The 18,432-nt window shown below is 44.0% G+C and overlaps 1 protein-coding gene across 1 annotated transcript in view; it reads left to right on the forward strand.

The window, feature by feature from the left end:
- Positions 1 to 4,756: 4,756 nt before the first annotated feature.
- LOC129706966 (Na(+)/H(+) exchange regulatory cofactor NHE-RF2) overlaps positions 4,757 to 18,432 on the forward strand; it is an 89,552-nt gene continuing 75,876 nt past the window's right edge. The window contains exons 1-3 of the mRNA XM_055651656.1: positions 4,757 to 5,182; positions 5,487 to 5,716; positions 11,323 to 11,550. Coding sequence (XP_055507631.1) covers positions 5,507 to 5,716; positions 11,323 to 11,550 — 438 coding nt within the window. The 5' untranslated portion in view covers positions 4,757 to 5,182; positions 5,487 to 5,506. The remainder of the gene's footprint in view (positions 5,183 to 5,486; positions 5,717 to 11,322; positions 11,551 to 18,432) is intronic.

Raw genomic sequence — 18,432 nt, forward strand, 5'->3', positions numbered from 1 at the left:
TATTGAGGTCTCTGCCATCGGAGGGATCTATAAGAGGCGCTGCCTCAAAAAGACAGCTGGCATCATCAAGGATCCACACCACCCTGGACCCACACTCATTTCACTCCTGTCATCGGGAAAAAGATATGTAGGAATCTGAAAACCGTGACCTCCGGGCTCAAGAATAACTTCTTCCCAACATTAGGCTCTTGAACACCACAAACATCAACACGTGAACTAGGGACTTTCTTGCTTGCATTTGGGACTTTGGGCTTTGTTTTGTTTTTGCACTATATTGTTTTTGTAATTTATTGATCTTGTTTTTGTTTTATTTGTTCATTATATTATCTATTGGGTACTGTGTTCACATCCCGTTGTGCTGCTGCTGCTGCAAGTAAGAATTTCATTGTTCCATTTCAGGACATATGACAATAAAACGTTTGACCATTGACCCTTGACCCTTGACCAATCTTCTGTTTCTGCCTGAAAATTGTCCGTGCCGTTGTCGTTGTCGGTGAGGATGGAAGGGGCATTAACTTTAATGAGGTTGATTGAAAAGATAAATAGGCAAGAATTGACTTCACATTGCCCCGCACTTAATCAGGTCCAATTTCACAGCTCCTGGCCACAAGAGGAATTACAGAGCACATATGGTGCCTGGTACTTGTGCAGGTTCATTAGAAAGAAAGCCTTGAGTTACTATAGTGACTTTCACAGCCACGAGAGGCTCTCCACACAATGAGGTAATATGTCAAAGTGTAGTTGCTGCTGTAATGCGAGAAGCAGCTAAATAAAAACATGGACTATTGCAACTAGGAGGCCAGCTGGAGATATTTTTTCTTTCCAATAAACTGGAGGCAGATGCAGAGGAAAATACATTGGATCCCTTGCACAGACTGCATTTTCTCCAACTCTATTTTCCACAAAAATCTAAACCAGCAAGGTTTGACATGGGAGGATTGCAAAGCTTGGAAGCAATACAGAAGTTCATTCCCTTTTGGTCTCTCTTGCTCCCTGTTAATGAGGATGTTTAGAAACAACGAGGGCAGTCAGGCAGATGCCACAAATTTGGAAAATCAAGCCTACAATTCCTACATTATGTTTTCATTGTTCATATTCATAGTTGCTGAAGTTAGTGTTGTGTAGTGTTCAAGAGCCTGATGGTTGTTGGGGAGAAGCTGCTCTTGAACTTGGTGGTCATAGATTCATAAGTGATAGGAGCAGAATTGGGTGATTTGGCCCACCAAGTTTACTTTGTCATTCAATTATGGCTGATCTATCTTTCCCCTCAACCCCATTTTCCTGCCATCTCCTCATAACCCCTGACACCCGTACTAATCAAGAATCTGTCAATCTCCACCTTAAAAATATCCATTGATTCGGGATCTGTAGCTGCCAGTGGCAATGGATTCCACAGATTCACCACCCTCTGACTAAAGAAATCCCTCCTCATCTCCTTTCTAAAGGTATGTCCTTTTATTCTGAGGTGATGGCCATTGTTCCTAGAAGCTCCCACTAGTGGAAACATCCTGTCCGCATCCACTCTACCCAGGCATCTGGTCACAGTTTTCTGGCTCCTTCTCTACCTTCTTCCCAATGGTAGGAGTGAAATGGGAGCATGGCCAGGGTGGTGTGGATTATTGATACTGGCTGCCTTTTTGAGAACCCCTTCGATAGATTCCTTCAAAGGTGAGGATTTTAGTACCCCTGATGGTCCTCGCAGTGTCTACCACTCTCTGCCAATTACTTTGTTCCTGGGTGTTTGAGTTGCCAAACCAGACCTATATGTGACCATCAGTGTGCTCTCTATCGTACACAGTCAGGACCATCAAGGTTACTAACATCCTCACCATTGAAGGGATCTATAGGAGTCATAGAAATATAGAAAATATGTGCAGAAGTAGGCCCTTCGGCCCTCCTTGCTAGCACCGCCATTCAATATGATCACAGCTGATCATCCAAAATCAGTACCCCACTCCTGCTTTTTACAACAGTGCCATTTAAGAGGATTTTGGACAGACACATGGATATGCAGGGAATGGAGGGATAATATGTGGAGGTAGATTTGAGTTGGGAAGATATGAGATTGTTGAAGTTTGAAGAATGGTCCTGACCCCAAATGTCACCTTTCCATTTTCTCCAGAGATGTTGCTTGACCCGCTAAGTTATTCCAGCATTTTTAGTCGACCTTTGGTCTCAACCAGCATCATCAGTTCCTTTTAATTACAAATAAGAGTTGGTCTTGCTTTTGTGTTAGACACAGATATGGTGAGCTGACGAGCCCGTTGCCTGTACTAATGCTGTACTGTTCTATGACCTCCGTCTGTGGAAGGCTCAATCCTTACATTCTACTGTGTGCTGCTCTGCAGGGGCAACATGGCACAGTGGCACAGCAGTACAGTTGCTATCTTACAGCAGCAGAGACCCGTATTCAATCCTCACTATGGGGGTTTTCTGTACGGAGTCTGTACGCTGTTCTCCCTGTGACAGTGTGAGTTTTCCTTGGGTGCTCAAGTTTCCTCCCACACTCGAAAGACATATAGGTTTGTAGGCTAATTGGCTTTGGTAAAAATAGTAAATTGTCCCTAGTGTGTAGGATGGTGCTAGTGTACGGGGATCACTGGTTGGTTTAGATTCGATGGGCTGACGGCACTGTATCTGTAGGCCCTTCAGCCCACCAAGTCCGCACTGACCAGCGATCATCCCATACACCAGCACTATCCTAGACATTGGGAATTTTTTTCTAAACCCAATTAATCTACAAACCTGCACAACTTTGCGGTGTGGGATGAAAGTGGAGCTCCTGGAGGAAACCCACGCGGTTACAGGGTGAACGTACAAACTCCGTACAGACAGTACCCGTAGTCAGGATCAAACCCGGGTCTCTGGCACTGTACCGCTGCGCCACTGTACCGCCCCACTATCACTATATTATGTTAGTGTATCTAACACTCCAGTCCGATACCACAGAATACTGCACTGTGAAACCTTTTCCAAAGACACTTTAAACTGAAGGCTGCCGTATTTCTCAAGTGGTTCAGAATAATCCTCAGAGGCTGAGGAGAGACCCGACAGAAGTACATAAAACTATGAAAGGCATAGTTAAGGTAGACCGTCAGAACCTTTTTCCCCCAAGGTGGAAATGTCAAACTGTTATTAGGCAACTGAACTGTCCTCTCATCAACTAGAGTGTGGTCCTGATCTCCCATCTACCACATTGGAGTCCTTTGAACTCTCATTAATCAGACAAACAGACCAATGTTATAACTTGCACTGACTATTGTACCCTTCATCCTTTATCTGTGCACTGTGAACGGCTTGATTGTAATCATGTACAGTCTTTTCCTTCACCAGACATGGTCCGTGGAACCGAAGGGGGCTGCAACCACTCCATTTTTTTAGCGAGACATGCTTCATAACCCGAAATTATCCGGCCCGCAGGTGTATTTTTCTCTTTATTGAGAGTGGGCCTAGAGAGAGAGAGAGAGAGAGAGACGTCCCGAGAGAGAGAGAGAGAGAGAGAGTATCAGCTCCGAGAGGGAGGGAGAGAGAGAGAAAGAGAGAGAGAGAGTCGGCTCAGAGAGGGAGGGAGGGAGAGAGAGGGGGGATGGGGGATGTATCCCCCACTTTTTGAGTTGGGGGATGGCCTGTATTATCCCCCAGTTTTTGGAGGTCGAGCAACAACGAAAAAATAATAATTGTGCCACCCTCTTCCCGCTCCGCTCCCTCTCCGGGTGCCCCCGAGGCCGGTATCAGTGATCGCTCAACCCCCCCCCCCCCCCCCCCCCCCCCACCCACCCTACTTTCAAAAACCCTCTGCGGCCCCAGTGGATTGTATGCAAACAAAAGCTTTTCACTGTACCTCAGTACACATTACAATGATAAACAAAACTAAACTAAAAAGACCAGAGGACATATCTTTAAGGGGAGAAGGGCAAAGTTTAAATGAGATGGGCGAGGCTTGTTTTTTTACACAGGCAGTGTAGGGTGCTTGGAAAGCACTGCCATGGGTGGTGATGCAGGCAGATATGAGTGGTATTTAAGAGGCTTTCAGATAAGCACATGGATGCAGGCAGATGAGTTTAGTTACAGTTGGAATCATTTAGCACAGACATTATGGGGTGAAGGGCCTGTTCCTGTGCTGCTTTGTTCTATATTCTATGTAGAGCGTGGAGATTTGCTCGGAAGTGCTGGTTAGTATTTATTCTTCAAATAACGTCATAACTTTAAGGTGGAGATTGACAGATTCTTGATTAGTACATCTGTCAGGGGTTATGGGGAGAAGGCAGGAGAATGGGGTTTAAGAGGGAAAGATAGATCAGCCATGATTGAATGGTGGAGTAGATTTGAATGGCCTAATTCTGCTCCTGGAACTTACGAACATGAACTCCGAAGAGGGTCCTGACATGGATAGTTGCCTATCCATGTTCTCCAGAGATGCTGCCTGGCCCGCTAAGTTACTACAGCACTTTAGTTTCATTTGCAGGTACTACATGGAAACAGGCCGTTCAACCCATTAGTTGTATGCTATCCCACTTTCTCATCCACTCCTCACACACTAGAGGCAATTTTCAGAGGGCCAATTAACCTACAAATCTCCATGTCTTTGAGATGTGGGAGGGCAGTTACAGGGAGTTGTTTAAGAAGGAACTGCAGATGCTGGAAAATCGAAGGTAGACAAAAATGCTGGAGAAACTCAGCAGGTGAGGCAGCATCTATGGAGCGAAGGAAATAGACACGTTTCGGGCCGAAACCATTTCTTCAGACTGATAGGTGAACGTGCAGACTGCACACTTTGTCTCCTTTTGTGTAGACCAGTAATTCCTTGTTTCTACGTACTATCGTAAGGTTTTGTAGTCATATTGTAGCTAACGTCACGCAAACGAGAAACTTAATTGCAATCTAGTCGACATGACAATAAACTAATCTGAATTCGTTTTAATTGAATTGGACTGCCGAGCGCGTCTGGTGCGCATTCCCATTCCGTTATCTTTCGGCAGATGGCAGTCAATTAAAGGCTAGCAATTCTGCAAACCGAGCTTGCAATAGACCCCAGTGTCATTGTTTATATCGTCGGCCTGCAATGCACTCGGTGTGTGCGCCAGTTATTCAATGAATCGATGAACTTACTTTAAATCTTTCCTTCTGTGATAGTTTGGAGGTGGAGTGAGAGGGGGGAGAACGAAGGACTGGATTCTGCGGAGTAAGTTTGAGTCGCAACGAACGGGACTTGGAAGTTTGCAAGGAAATTGAAGCGAGCTTCGCCTAGGGAGCTGCGACTGCGGCGGAGCGCCGGCAATGGGAGTTTAACTCCGGTTTTGGTGGGCGCTGTATCGGCGTACACACTCACACACACAGAGGCACACATCCTTTCGGCAGACCAAAGTGGCCCGGAGAGAAGATAACCCTCGAGTGAATTTTTTAATTTATTTTTTATTTTTGCAAATTTTTTCCTTTTTGCAAAATTTACTTTTCTTTGGCGAAATTTTCTCTTTTTTTTTTGTAAGGAGGGTTAAAGTAGAAAACGATGGCGAAAGATCACCTGAAACCGCGTCTGTGCCATATGATAAAGGAGGAAGGTGGTTACGGTTTCCACTTGCACGGCGAGAGGGGGAAGCCCGGTCAATACATCCGCAAAGTGGAGCCCGGATCCCCGGCAGAAGCCTCGGGTCTGTCCGCGGGGGACCGGGTTATTGAAGTTAACGGGCACAATGTGGAGAAAGAAACGCATCATCAGGTAATTTATCTGTTATTGCCTTTTTGGTTATAAAGTTTGTTTTAATTGTTCCCAGAGGGAGTGAAATTGTAGCCTCTCGTCTTGAATAATCGATACATTCTCTCTGTGGGGAGATGCTAAATGCATTTCGTTGTCTCTGTACTGTACACTGACAATGACAATTAAAATTGAATCTAAATCTGTGTGTGAATTTAATGGAAACATAAGGAACTGCAGATGCTAGACTTGAGGAAAATGCAAAGTACTGGAGGAAGGGTCCCAAGCCAAAACGTCACCCATCCATGTTCTCTAGAGATGCCGCCTGGCCTGCTGAGTTACTCGGGCACTTTGTGTCTTTTACTGTAAACTTACATTTGCAGTTTATTTTACCCATCGAAACGTCGCCTGTCCATTCCCCACACAGATGTTGCCTGGCCGGCTTTGGTCAGTGGGAGTAAAATATAAGGACAATATTCTGTGATGGTGGTAAGAAACTTAAACCCAAGCTGCCGTCTACTTTGAAGACCGGACAGGCATCATCTCGGGAGAGAAGTACTGGGTGATGTTTTTGGTCGAGACCTTTCTTTGATAGACTTGCCATTTCTTTTGCTTCTTTCTCGACCCTTTTAGGGGTGAACTATCAACGTGGATGGGCTACCATCTGGCTTTATGTTTGTAGAATGGAGAACTCTGTGGTCATAGGGGCAGTTTGGATGATGTGAGTTTGCGTTCTGAATGCAGTGGTGATTTATTACGGTAGGGTTTGAGTGCAAGATAGGAGGTCTTGTTGTAAGGGTTTAGTGAGTTCTACCTGCAGAAGTTTTAGGAAGTTGCCAGGCCTCAAGGGCTTGAGCTATAGGGAGAGGTAGAGCAGGCTAAGACACTCTATCTTGGAGTATAGGAGAATGAGGGGTGATTTTATTTAGATGTTCAAAATCATGAGAGTAGCAGATTGGGTGGATACACTCGCCCAGAGTAGGAAGAATCGAGAACCAGAGGACATGGGTTGAGGGGGGAATGGAAGGTTTAATAGGAACTTGAGGGGTCACTTTTTCACACCAAGGGTGATGTGTGTATGGAACAAGCTGCCAGAGGAGGTAGGTGAGGCAGGTACTATTGCAACATTTAAGAAACATTTAGACGGGCACATGGATCAGATAGTTGTAGAGCAATATGGGCTAAACGTAGACAGATGGGACTAGTGTAGATGGGACATGTTGACTGGCATAAGTTGGGTCGAAGGGCCAGTTTCCATGTGTTATGACTCTGTTTGGTCTCAATATCTAAAGTTGCCTTGGAGTCAGTGAAGTGTTAACTGTTCAGATTTTTTGGGATGAGGGGTTGGCCTATGGGAGAGCGAGTCTGATTGTTCCAAACTCTGGAACTTTAGGAAAATGGGATGGCGTTTCATTGAAGCGGAAGGGATTTGGAGCGAGAGACGGGTGTACAATGTAGGGGAAGTAGTGACATGTGTTTCCCAATAACTTTCCATGTTCAGTGTGAGTTAGTTCTGCTGAGAGAGATTGGCAAGGGCAGACACTGAGGGGCTTTATCCTCTGGCTGGTAAGTTTGAGGTTTGAAGGGTCAGTCCTCTAGGACTGAAATGGAAAGGAAGGAACTACAGACGTTGGTTTGTGCCGAAGATAGACACACAAAGCTGAAGTAACTCAGCGGGTCGGATAGCATCTCTCTCTCTCTCTAGAGAGAGAAAGAATAGGTGATGTTTCAGATCAGGACCCTACTTCAGATTGAAGGTAGAGGGAGGGAAATAAACTGGAGGCGAGCTGGGGATCACTGATGTTCAGGAATAAAGGGAGATGTGTTGAGGTGGGGGTTAAGCCATAACCTTATTGATTCAATGATATTGTCACATGTACCCAGGTACAGTGAAATGCTTTGCTTTGCATGCAACCTGGTAAAATCATAAAGCAGACCTCACCCAAGCAGTACCCAGAGTTGCCATGTTTCTGGCACTGATAAAGTTATATGAACAGACGTGTTCTGCTCGCAATGGCGAAGCAGGCCTGCTGTCGCACATGGCCCCCTTTGATCTCGGTGGGTCCCACTTCGATAACTCTGGCCCCTCTTTTGGGTCCCAAGAATCTTTTGATGTTCTGTATTTCTTGAATTCTTAGTTGAAGGATAAACATACCACCGTTCAATAACCCTCCTCTTCAGCTTAATCCTTTCTGCTAACTTAACAAACTCGTCCAAGAAGTATCTGCTCCAACAGTGCAGTGCCCCTTCACTACTCTCATTCCAAGAGATGATCATTATAGAGTTCACACTCGGACCCTTCCTTGCACTGACTCTGAACTCCAAATTTGAGGTGGAACTAGTTTCCAAGTGGGATGACGATACAAGTCACCAAAACCTGGTGACTCTTGTAAGTGGACTCAGTGGGCTTTTTCTATGCATTATACACTTAACTGAGGATTGTACATGCGTATGGCAATAATCTTTCTGGCCTGTATGACAAAAATAAGGGCGGTACAGAGGTAGAGCTGCTTCCTTACTGCCCCAGGGACCCGGGTTCCATCCTGACTACTTTGTACGGAGTTTGCACATTTGTGACTGCATGGGTTTTCTGCGGTGTTCCAGTTTCTCCCCACATCCTAAAGATGTAAAGGTTTGTAGTTTGAGAAACTCAGCGGGTGAGGCAGCATCTATAGAGCGAAGGAAATGGGCAACATTTCAGGCCGAAACAATGCCTATTTCCTTCGCTCTATAGATGCTGCCTCACCAGCTGAGTTTCTCCAGCATTTTTGTCTACCTTTGATTTTCCAGCATCTGCAGTCCCTTCTTAAACATAAAGGTTTGTAGTTTATTTGGCTTCTATAAAAATTGTAAATTGTCCCTAGTGTAGGATTGTGCTGGTGAATAGAGTGATTGCTGGTCAGAATGGACTCAGTGGGCTGAAGGGCCTGTTTCTGTGCTGTATCTCTAAAATCTAAAGTAAAGTCTAAAAAACCTCACTGTACTTTGGTACTCGTGATAGTAAATGAGCCATTAAACTATTCAGGTGACATTTTGAGTCTGAACCCTTCTTCAAATTGAAGAAGGGTCCTGATCTGAAACACACCTATTCCATGTTCTCCAGTGATGCCGCCTGACCCGCTGAGTTACTCCAGCACCTTGTGTCCTTTTGTATAAATCAGCATCTGCAGTTCCTTGTTTCTATCTTGCCATCATTTACTGATGTAGGTTTCTCATAAATGTGTCTTCCTTAACTTCATGTATACTTTATTAACTGAATATATAAGTTTGCCACAAGGCATTGGGGACCTTAATGGGTCGATGAACATATTTTGTTCAAGAGGGTTCCTGGATATAGATTTTTCTCCAGTCTCATCCAAAGCTTGAGTGATTTACTTTTGGATCATTCTGATCTGTGAAATGTGGTATACTGTCACAATCAAATACAATCTGACAAGTTTGATTCCTAAAATTCAGTCAATATCAAAGTTGAACTTGTTATGTAAACCAGCATCTGCAGTTCCTTGTGTATACTTGATTTTTTGTTTAGTTTAGAGAAATAGTGCGGAAACGGGGGGAAAGCCAATTAACCTACAAATCTATGTCTGTGGAGTGTGGGAGGAAACCGTAGATCCTGGAAAAAGGTCACAGGGAGAACGTGCAAATTCCATACGGACAGGATCTGTAGTCAGGATTGAACCCGGGTCTCTAGCGCTGTAAGGCAGCAACTCTACCGCTGCGCCAACCTAATATACCATCCTTATACACTGAACTTTATTTTTGTTATATTGTTTACGGAGTACTCTGTGTACATATTCTGTTGTGCTGCTGCAAGTAAGAATTTAATTGTTTTGTTTGGAGCATATGACAATAAAACACTCTTGACTTAATTTGGTCGTGTGAATTTCAAATTATCAAAATCTCTTTATCATGATGAGATCACGTGTATATTTCAATGCTGCAAATCTGATTTGGAATGGATGCACTTTTATGATTTGTAGTGGAAAAATGCATAAAAAGACAGTGTATTGCAATGCAGCTGAGGAGTGTGGAGTTTTAGTACATTTTACTAAATTTCTGGAACTGTCCATTTGTGTGAACTTTATCCCAGTCGTCAGGAGGAGGAGTTTAACTTGTGATTCCATGCAGATCAGGGTTGAGTGTGTGGGATTGGGAGCGTCTTGCATATAATCATATTTTCTTTTTTAAATGTGTTTTCCTGCAGCAAAAAAAAGCACACAATGGGCTGTTTCTACTGAAAGAAGTCTTTGGGAGGTTTGGTGAATAGGAGTCTTGTGAATGAGAGACTTGGTTGCGTGAATCTCAATTCATCAATTTTATTTTATGTAAACTTTTAACCCAAAGTAAGTGGGAGAGTGAGATCTATAGTCTGTGTGATCTTAAAGGACTCTTCAATGCCCATTTTGGGTTATGACCATATGGTAGTGGGGCGGCACAGCTGGTAGAGCTGCTGTCTCCGCACCAGAGACTCTGGTTCCAATCTGACCTCGAGTGCTGTCTGTACTGTTTGCACCTTCTCCATGTGACCACGTGGGTTTTCTCTGGGTGCTCTGGTTTCCTCCCACATCCTAAAGTTGTGTGGGTTTGTAGGTTGATTGCTCTCTGTAAATTGTCCCCTTGTGTGTAGCGAGTAGACGAGAAAGATGGATAACACAGAACTAGTGTGAATGGGTTATCGATGGTCAGCATAGACTTGGTTTGTCAAAGGACTTGATTCAATGCCGTATCTCTAAACTAAACAAGTAGCAACGATTACAAATGTTAGTACCATACACTGAGTCTAGCTGTTACTATTGTAAGGTGGCGGATGATTCCATGTGTAAGGGGAAGTATTCGATATAGATGCAACAATATTTTACTCTAGGTTTTGCTGCACCTGCTAGTAACTTTTTTCCTGTTTTGAGTCTATTTTCTATTGACTTATTCCTCAAGAGAATTACGGAGGACCAATCACAATTTGACTTTGAGATGAACTGTTGTACTTTGAGATGGAAAAATTATTTGACTTTAGAGATACAAAATGGAAACTGGCCCTTCAGTCCACCAAATCTGTGCCGACCAGCAATCACCCCATGCACTAATGCTATCCTACAAACTGGAGACAATTTGCAATTTGGAGAAGCCAATTAAACTACAAACCCGCACGTCTTTGGAGCACCCGGAGAAACCCAACATTGTCTCTGGGAAAACGTACAAACTCCATTCAGACAGCGCCCAATGTGACAATTGAACCCGGATCTCTGGTGCTGTAAGGCAATGACTCTACCGCTGCGCCACCATGCCATGTTTACCAAAAAATTCAATGTCTAATACAAAAATTACCACTCCAGCTGCATGGTGCACCCTCGGTCTTGCAATGGTTCATTGCAATCATGCGAAGAATAGTTATTTTAGTTGATGTGTTCAGAAATGTCTCGAGGGTGATTTTTTGTTAAAGGTAGGTGCGAACATTATTGAGTATGACACTACTGGAATGTGTAGACAGTGTGAATGTCTGAAGAGTTCTTGCAGTTTTTTGTTTTGTGTGTGTTTTTATTCTGAATGAAGCTTTTAGTCCTTGTTTTGCATTGGAGGCCTTGCCACAACTTCCGAGCATTTTTTTGATGGGTTGCTACCACCTCTTTCCCCAGGTTGTGCAGCGGATCAAAGCCATGGAGCATGAAACGCAGCTGCTGGTGGTGGATAAGGAGACGGATGAGTACTTGCGTAGTCAGCACCTTGCTAGCACAGGGGACTATGACCAGACTCTCCCTGCAGATGCCTCCAAGGGCAATGGGCTGGTGTGGAAGCAGCAAGTTGTAATAACCAGCGGGGAGCCCACAAGATTATCCATCAGGTCCATTGATGGGACCAAGAAGGTAGGAAATTTATTGAAAGATCACTGAGCTATTGGATGTTTGGGCTTCCCAATGTTTTTTTCCAATGCTCTTTTCTTTAGTGATGTTGGATTGGCTTTGGAATATATTTGAAGGAACTTTCCACTATCAAATACACTGTACTGCATCCCTATGTTATTTATTATGTTACCTCTAACCTGGGGATTAGGAAGACAAAAATACGGTATTGTACTGTTTGATTTACTTGCTCCCTTCAAAAGAGCGCACTGAATAATTTGCAATGTACAGTCAAGGTAAAAAAAACAGCTAGGTCATCTATGCTTTCAGTGAGTTTTGATTAACTGGGCCAATGGGCCAAGGAATGACAGATGGATTTAATTCGGATAAATGTTGTGTTTTAGTTGGGCAAACCACAGTAAATGGTGGTACCCAGTGAAATGTTATAGAAAAGAGACCAAGGGGTCCAGGTACATAGATCCATGAAGGTAGTGACACAGTTGGACAGGTTGGTAAGAAGGCATTTGATATACTTAAACATAGAAAATAGGTGCAGGAGTAGGCCATTCAGCCCTTGGAGCCAGCACCTCCATTCAAAATGATCATGGCTAATCATCCAAAATCAGTACCCCGTTCTGGCTTTTTCTCCATATCCCTTGATTCCCTCAGAGCTAAATCTAACTCTCTTGCCTTCACAGATGAGGTTATTGAGTACATGGGTTGGTCTCGTGTTAAAGCTGTACAAGACCTTGGCCAGGCTATGTTTGGAGTAATGCGTACCATGCTGGTAATCCTGCTTTGGGAAGAATGGCATTTTAACTAGAGACGATGCAATCTCCGGGGGGGACGAGTACGCCTACCGGGATGAGATGGAGCAGCTGACAGTGTGGTGTGAAGAAAATAACCTGCTCCTCAACACCTTAAAGACAAAGGAAGTAATAATAGATTTCAGGAAGAATAAAACGGACATGGTACCATTGACTATCAGAGGGGACTGTGTAGAGAGGGTGGCGGATTTCCGCTTCCTGGGAATCCATATTGAGGAGGACCTGACGTGGAGCGTGAACACCACTGCGCTGCTGAAAAAGGTCCAGCAGAGACTGCACTTCCTGAGGGTGCTCGGGAAGAATAACATCACTCAGAGACTGCTGCTGTCCTTTTATCGGTGCTCCATTGAGAGCATACTAACATACTGTGTATGCGTGTGGTACACCAGCTGCACAGCGGCTCAGAGGAAAGCGCTCCAGAGGGCCATTGACAACGCCCAGAGGATTGTCGGCTGCCCTCTCCTTACCTTGGAGGACTTACACAGTTCCCGCTGCACCAAAAAATCCCAGAATATCATAAAGGACATTTCCCACCCCGGACACTCCCTGTTTGAACTGTTGCCGTCAGGCAGACGGTACAGATCTACAAGGACAAGGACAAATAGACTAAAAAACAGTTTTTACCCCACTGCTATAAAAGCACTAAATGTAGCCGCCAAGGAACGCAGGGGCGATACAGACTAAGGGACTGGTACACTGTGAAATCGACAGAAGGATGGAGGGTTGGGGGTGTATGCGTGCTTTGTTCGTGATATTTATTTAGTTGTTTATCTTTTAATATTTTACCTTGTATGTATCGTTAGCTTTTAGAAATGTTTGAATGCTGCACTGACTGGCTGACATTTTAAATTTTGTTGTACATGGTTCATGTTACAATGACAATAAAGAAACTATTCTATTCTAAAGGATTGAGAATCTTACCAGTTTTAGTTTGGTTTAGAGATACAGCGTGGAAACTGGCCTCTCAGGCCACCGAATACACTGAACAGTGTTCACATTAGTTTTATGGTGTTCCACTTTTGCATCATAAGAGGGATTGATAAGGTGAAGAGCTAAAGCCTTTCCCCCAGGGTACAAGAACCCAAAACTATAGGGAATAGCTTTAAGATGAGAGGACAAAGATTTAAAAGGGACCTGAGGAGTGTATCTGGAACATAGCTGCCAGAGGAGGTGGCAGACTTGTGTATAGGTATGGCATTAAAACATTTTTTTAAACAGTTGCTTTTATAGGTTTAGAAGGATATGGACCAGGCATAGGCAACTTGATTCGGCAAATTGGTTGGTGTGGACCCGTTTGGCAGTAGGCCCTATTTCTGTACTGTTCAGCACCACGACTTGAAGTCACCAAATGGACAAATTTGAAGTCAAGAATGTAGGAAAATATGGTCTTGTTAGCGAGAATATGTAAGGAGAGGGAAAAAATGCATTACTTTATTATTAGATCTTGCTGTTGTGAATAAATGTTTGTTGTCATCAGTCCAACGGTGTAATGAATGATATAATGTAAATTCCTTTCACTAGTTTGTATCTCGGGCTGTCTGAGATGTGTTCAGAATGATGTTGTTCTTGGGTTGGGGGCGGGGTGCATTTTCACGGTGCAGGGAATTTATGATATTTGGGCAATTTTTGAACATTTGACGGCACTGGGCTTGTACTCATTGGAATTTAGAAGGATGATGGGGGACCTCATTGAAACTTGCCGAATAGTGAAAGGCCTGGATAGAGTGGATGTGGAGAGGATGCTACCACTAGTGAGAGTCTCGGACCAGAGGCTATAACCTCAGAATAAAAGGACGTTCTTTTGGGAAGGAGATGAGGAGAAATTTCTTTAGTCGGATGGTGGTGAATCTGAGGAATTCATTGCCACAGAAGGCTGCAGAGGCCTGTCAATTAATATTTTAAAGGCAGAGATTGATATATTCTTGATTAGTATGGGTGTGGGGGGGGGGGGGGGGGGGGGGGGGGGTGAGGAGAAGGCATGAGAATGGGGTTGAGAGGAAAAGATAGATCCGCATGATTGAATGGAGTAGACTTGATGGGCCGAATGGCCCAATTCTGTTCCAATCACTTATGAATTGTCAAATGCTGCACAAAACTCGGAAAGAGGTAAAATTATAAGTGTGCCCATGCTTCTCTTGTGAGCAGCCGCACTGACTGTCAACCATAACCCATGCACATGATTAACCTGTGTAAATGCTATATGGAATATGGAGTGTTGAAGCCCTGTCCCACGGTACGAGTTCATTCCAAGAGCTCTCCCGAGTTTGCCATGATTCGAACTCTGAGATTTACGGTAATGGCCACTCGTCGGTACTAACTCGGGGCTCTCGTGGACATTTTTCAACATGTTGAAAAATCTTCACGAGTCTTTCCGTGCTTACTTGCCATTAGCGGGTCTTCCCGAATACCTGCCGTTAGCGTTACGAGCCGCTAAGAGAAGTCCCGAGCTACGACATACGCGCTACGTTCATTCTCCGTGCTTACCACAAGTTTTTTTTGTTTTTTTTTTAAACTCTCGAGAGCTCTTGGAATGAACTCGTACTGTGGGACAGGGCTATGAACCTGAGGTTTGTTTTCTTGTGAACTTTTTAATTTGAATCGGATAAAAATGGGTATGCATGTTTTTTCTGCTGATGAATAAATGTGAGAGGAGAAGAATTGGATATGCAGGAAATGGAAGGATATGGATCGCGTGCAGGCTTGTAGGTTGAGTGACTTTTGTAAATTGCCCCTCGTGTGTAAGGTCGAACTAGTGTACGAGTGAGTGATTGTTGGTCGGCATGGACTCGGTCGGCCGAAGGGCCTGTTTCCATGCTCTATCTCTAAACTAACAAAGTAAATTAATCACTAACCAATATCATTAAATGAGCTGTGCACTGTCCTGGAATATTCAGCTGTGCTAAAGGCATTAATTAGACATCACAAGATTATTTGTTTAAAATGTTTTTGTTTGATTAGAAGTATGGTAAGCATCAGAGCTGCTAATCCTGTTGGCTCTGCTTGTTGCAAATCTCTTCGGGATGCTGCAAATCTGGGACACAGCCCCTTCACTGAATATTCCTTGTGGCATTTTTTTAAATTTTAATTGGAACCGGACCAGAAGAAATTTATGCTTTCCAAGTTTCCAGTACTGTGTGTTTTTGATCTGTTTGTGTTCATATTGTGTTTCACAAGCTGATTACAGTTAAAGAATGCCGTCACATGGTCTCTGAGCTTCCTAAAAGGACTTAATAAAAAGCACAGCGGTCGAGCTCTGCCTCGCAGCACTAGAAACCTGAGTTTGATCTTGACCTCGGGATCTGTATGGGAGTTTTCATGTTCTCCCTTTAGCCAAGTGGGTTTCCTCTGGGTGCTCTGGTTTCCTCCCACACTCCAAAGATGCACAGGTTTGTCAGTTAATTCTCTTCTGTAAAACCTGCTTTGGGGTACAGTATGGAAACGGGCCCTTCAGCCCACTGAGCCCACACAGACCATTGATCACCCGTTCACACTAGTTCTATGTTATCTGACGTTCGCAACCACTCCCTAGGGGCACATTGGGGGCAATTTACTCTATTTTATACCAGTGCCCCAGTAGCTTCCAACATCTTAAAGACATGTGAGTTCGTAGGTTAAATTTGCTCCAAGTGTGTAGAAACATAGAAACATAGAAATTAGGTGCAGGAGTAGGCAATTCGGCCCTTCGAGCCTGCACCGCCATTCAATATGATCATGGCTGATCATCCAACTCAGTATCCCGTATCTGCCTTCTCTCCATACCCCCTGATCCCCTTAGCCACAAGGGCCACATCTAACTCCCTCTTAAATATAGCCAATGAACTGGCCTCAACTACCCTCTGTGGCAGAGAGTTTCAGAGATTCACCAATCTCTGTGTGAAAAAAGTTCTTATCTCAGTTTTAAAGGATTTCCCCCTTATCCTTAAGCTGTGACCCCTTGTCCTGGACTTCCCTAACATCGGGAACAATCTTCCTGCATCTAGCCTGTCCAACCCCTTAAGAATTTTGTAAGTTTCTATAAGATCCCCTCTCAATCTCCTAAATTCTAGAGAGTATAAACCAAGTCCAGTCTTTCTTCATAAGACAGTCCTGACATCCCAGGAAACAGTCTGGTGAGCCGCCTCTGCACTCCCTCTATGGCAATAATGTCCTTCCTCAGATTTGGAGACCAAAACTGTACGCAATACTCCAGGTGTGGTCTCACCAAGACCCTGTACAACTGCAGTAGAACCTCCCTGCTCCTATACTCAAATCCTTTTGCAATGAAAGCTAACATACCATTCGCTTTCTTTACTGCCTGCTGCACCTGCATGCCTACCTTCAATGACTAGTGTACCATGACACCCAAGTCTCGCTGCATCCTCCCCTTTCCCTATCGGCCACCATTTAGATAATAGTCTGCTTTCCCGTTTTTGCCACCAAAATGGATAACCTCACATTTATCCACATTATACTGCATCTGCCAAACATTTGCCCACTCACCCAGCCTATCCAAGTCACCTTGCAGTCTCCTAGCATCCTCCTCACAGCTAACACTGCCCCCCAGGGAGCAGATGCAAAAGTAGGATAACATAAAACTAGTGAGGACGGGTGATCGATGGTTGGCTGTTTCCACGCTGCATAACTAAACTAAGGACCAGTGTCAGGCTTTTATTAATGCTGAGGTTTCCCCAAAGGAATTTTGCTTAATGGCTCCTTGCAGTCTTGTGTAAATGTGGCGTCAAAGCTTTGAAAATCCAACCAAGAATATAGGTTGATCACTTTGTGGTATTTTTTATATTCTTCCTGCTTTCAAGCCTTCATCGCCTTCCCCTCCTTTGTCGTGTTTTCCAGAGCTTCTTTCTGGGCATATTTTGTCACCTTTGTTCTTTTGAAGCATATGTTATGCTGGAGAAATATTTTGGTGAATACCAGTCAGTTTTAAGGTCACCGATATGTGGATCATGGTTTTTGATTAAATTTGGAAAGGTGGGGTGGGGAAAGGAAAATGCAATTTCAAACATTCTGGGCACATCGATACAATGATGATTAACACTCCGGTGGAGTACTGTGTAATTGTCGATCCCTGAAGTACAGTAAACCCTCACAATAATGCACCTCTCTATAGCTGAATTCTGTTATAGTGGACTAAGGCTCCTGTTGCACCATCGTTGCCCCCCCCCCCCCCCCCCCCCCCCCACATCTGCCAGTTATACAATGAACTGGTGCCATGTGGCTGGAGCTTTTGGTTGTAGGAGTGGTGGGATCACTGGTCGGCATGGACATGGTAGGCCGAAGGGCCTATTTCTGCGCTGCATCTATTAACTAAATCAACTAAACTAATGCTGACATGCAAAGTAAAGAATATCATGAAGTCATTGAAATGATGTTTCCTTTTGAAAGGCCCCACCTGGTTTATTAATATTCTTATGGGGAAGGAAGTCCATAGTCCTTGCCCTGTCTGGTCCTTCAATGGCTAGTATTTAGGCTCCTGACTGTCTCCCCAGTCCAGGGACCATTTGGGAGGAACTATAAACTTCAGCATTGTTGGAGATGACCACATCCTTAAACAAAAAAAAATACATTGAAGTAGTAACTTTGTTCCAAAGTACTTCCACATTTTATGTTGAAAGATGCAATAGAAATGCAGGCAATTCCATTCCTTTGCATCTTAAAACCATGACTTTAGAGAGTGGAAACGAGCCAGATTAGAACTTTCTTCAGACTGGAGTTATTCTAACACTTTGTGTCCTTTTAGTCAATCAGAACAGAAACGGGCCCTTCAGTCCAACTTGTCCATGTTGACAGGAACGTCCCATCTGTGCTCATCCCTCCTGCCCATATTTAGAGTTATATATTTCCTATCCATGTACCTGTCCAAATGTCTTTTAAATGCTGTTATAGTACCTGCCTCAACTACCTCTCTGGCACCTGGTTCCATACACCAACCACCTTTGTGTGGAAAAAGTTGCCCCTTAGGTTCCTATTAAATCTTTCTCCTCTCACCTGTGCAAGCATGGAATGTTCGATTAGATCCTGCAACCAATTTTGGCAACTCTTCAATTCTCAGACAAATCCCTCCAGTAAAGCTATTCCCCTTTAC

This window comes from Leucoraja erinacea, chromosome 20, assembly GCF_028641065.1.
Source record: "Leucoraja erinacea ecotype New England chromosome 20, Leri_hhj_1, whole genome shotgun sequence".
NCBI lineage: Eukaryota > Metazoa > Chordata > Chondrichthyes > Rajiformes > Rajidae > Leucoraja > Leucoraja erinaceus.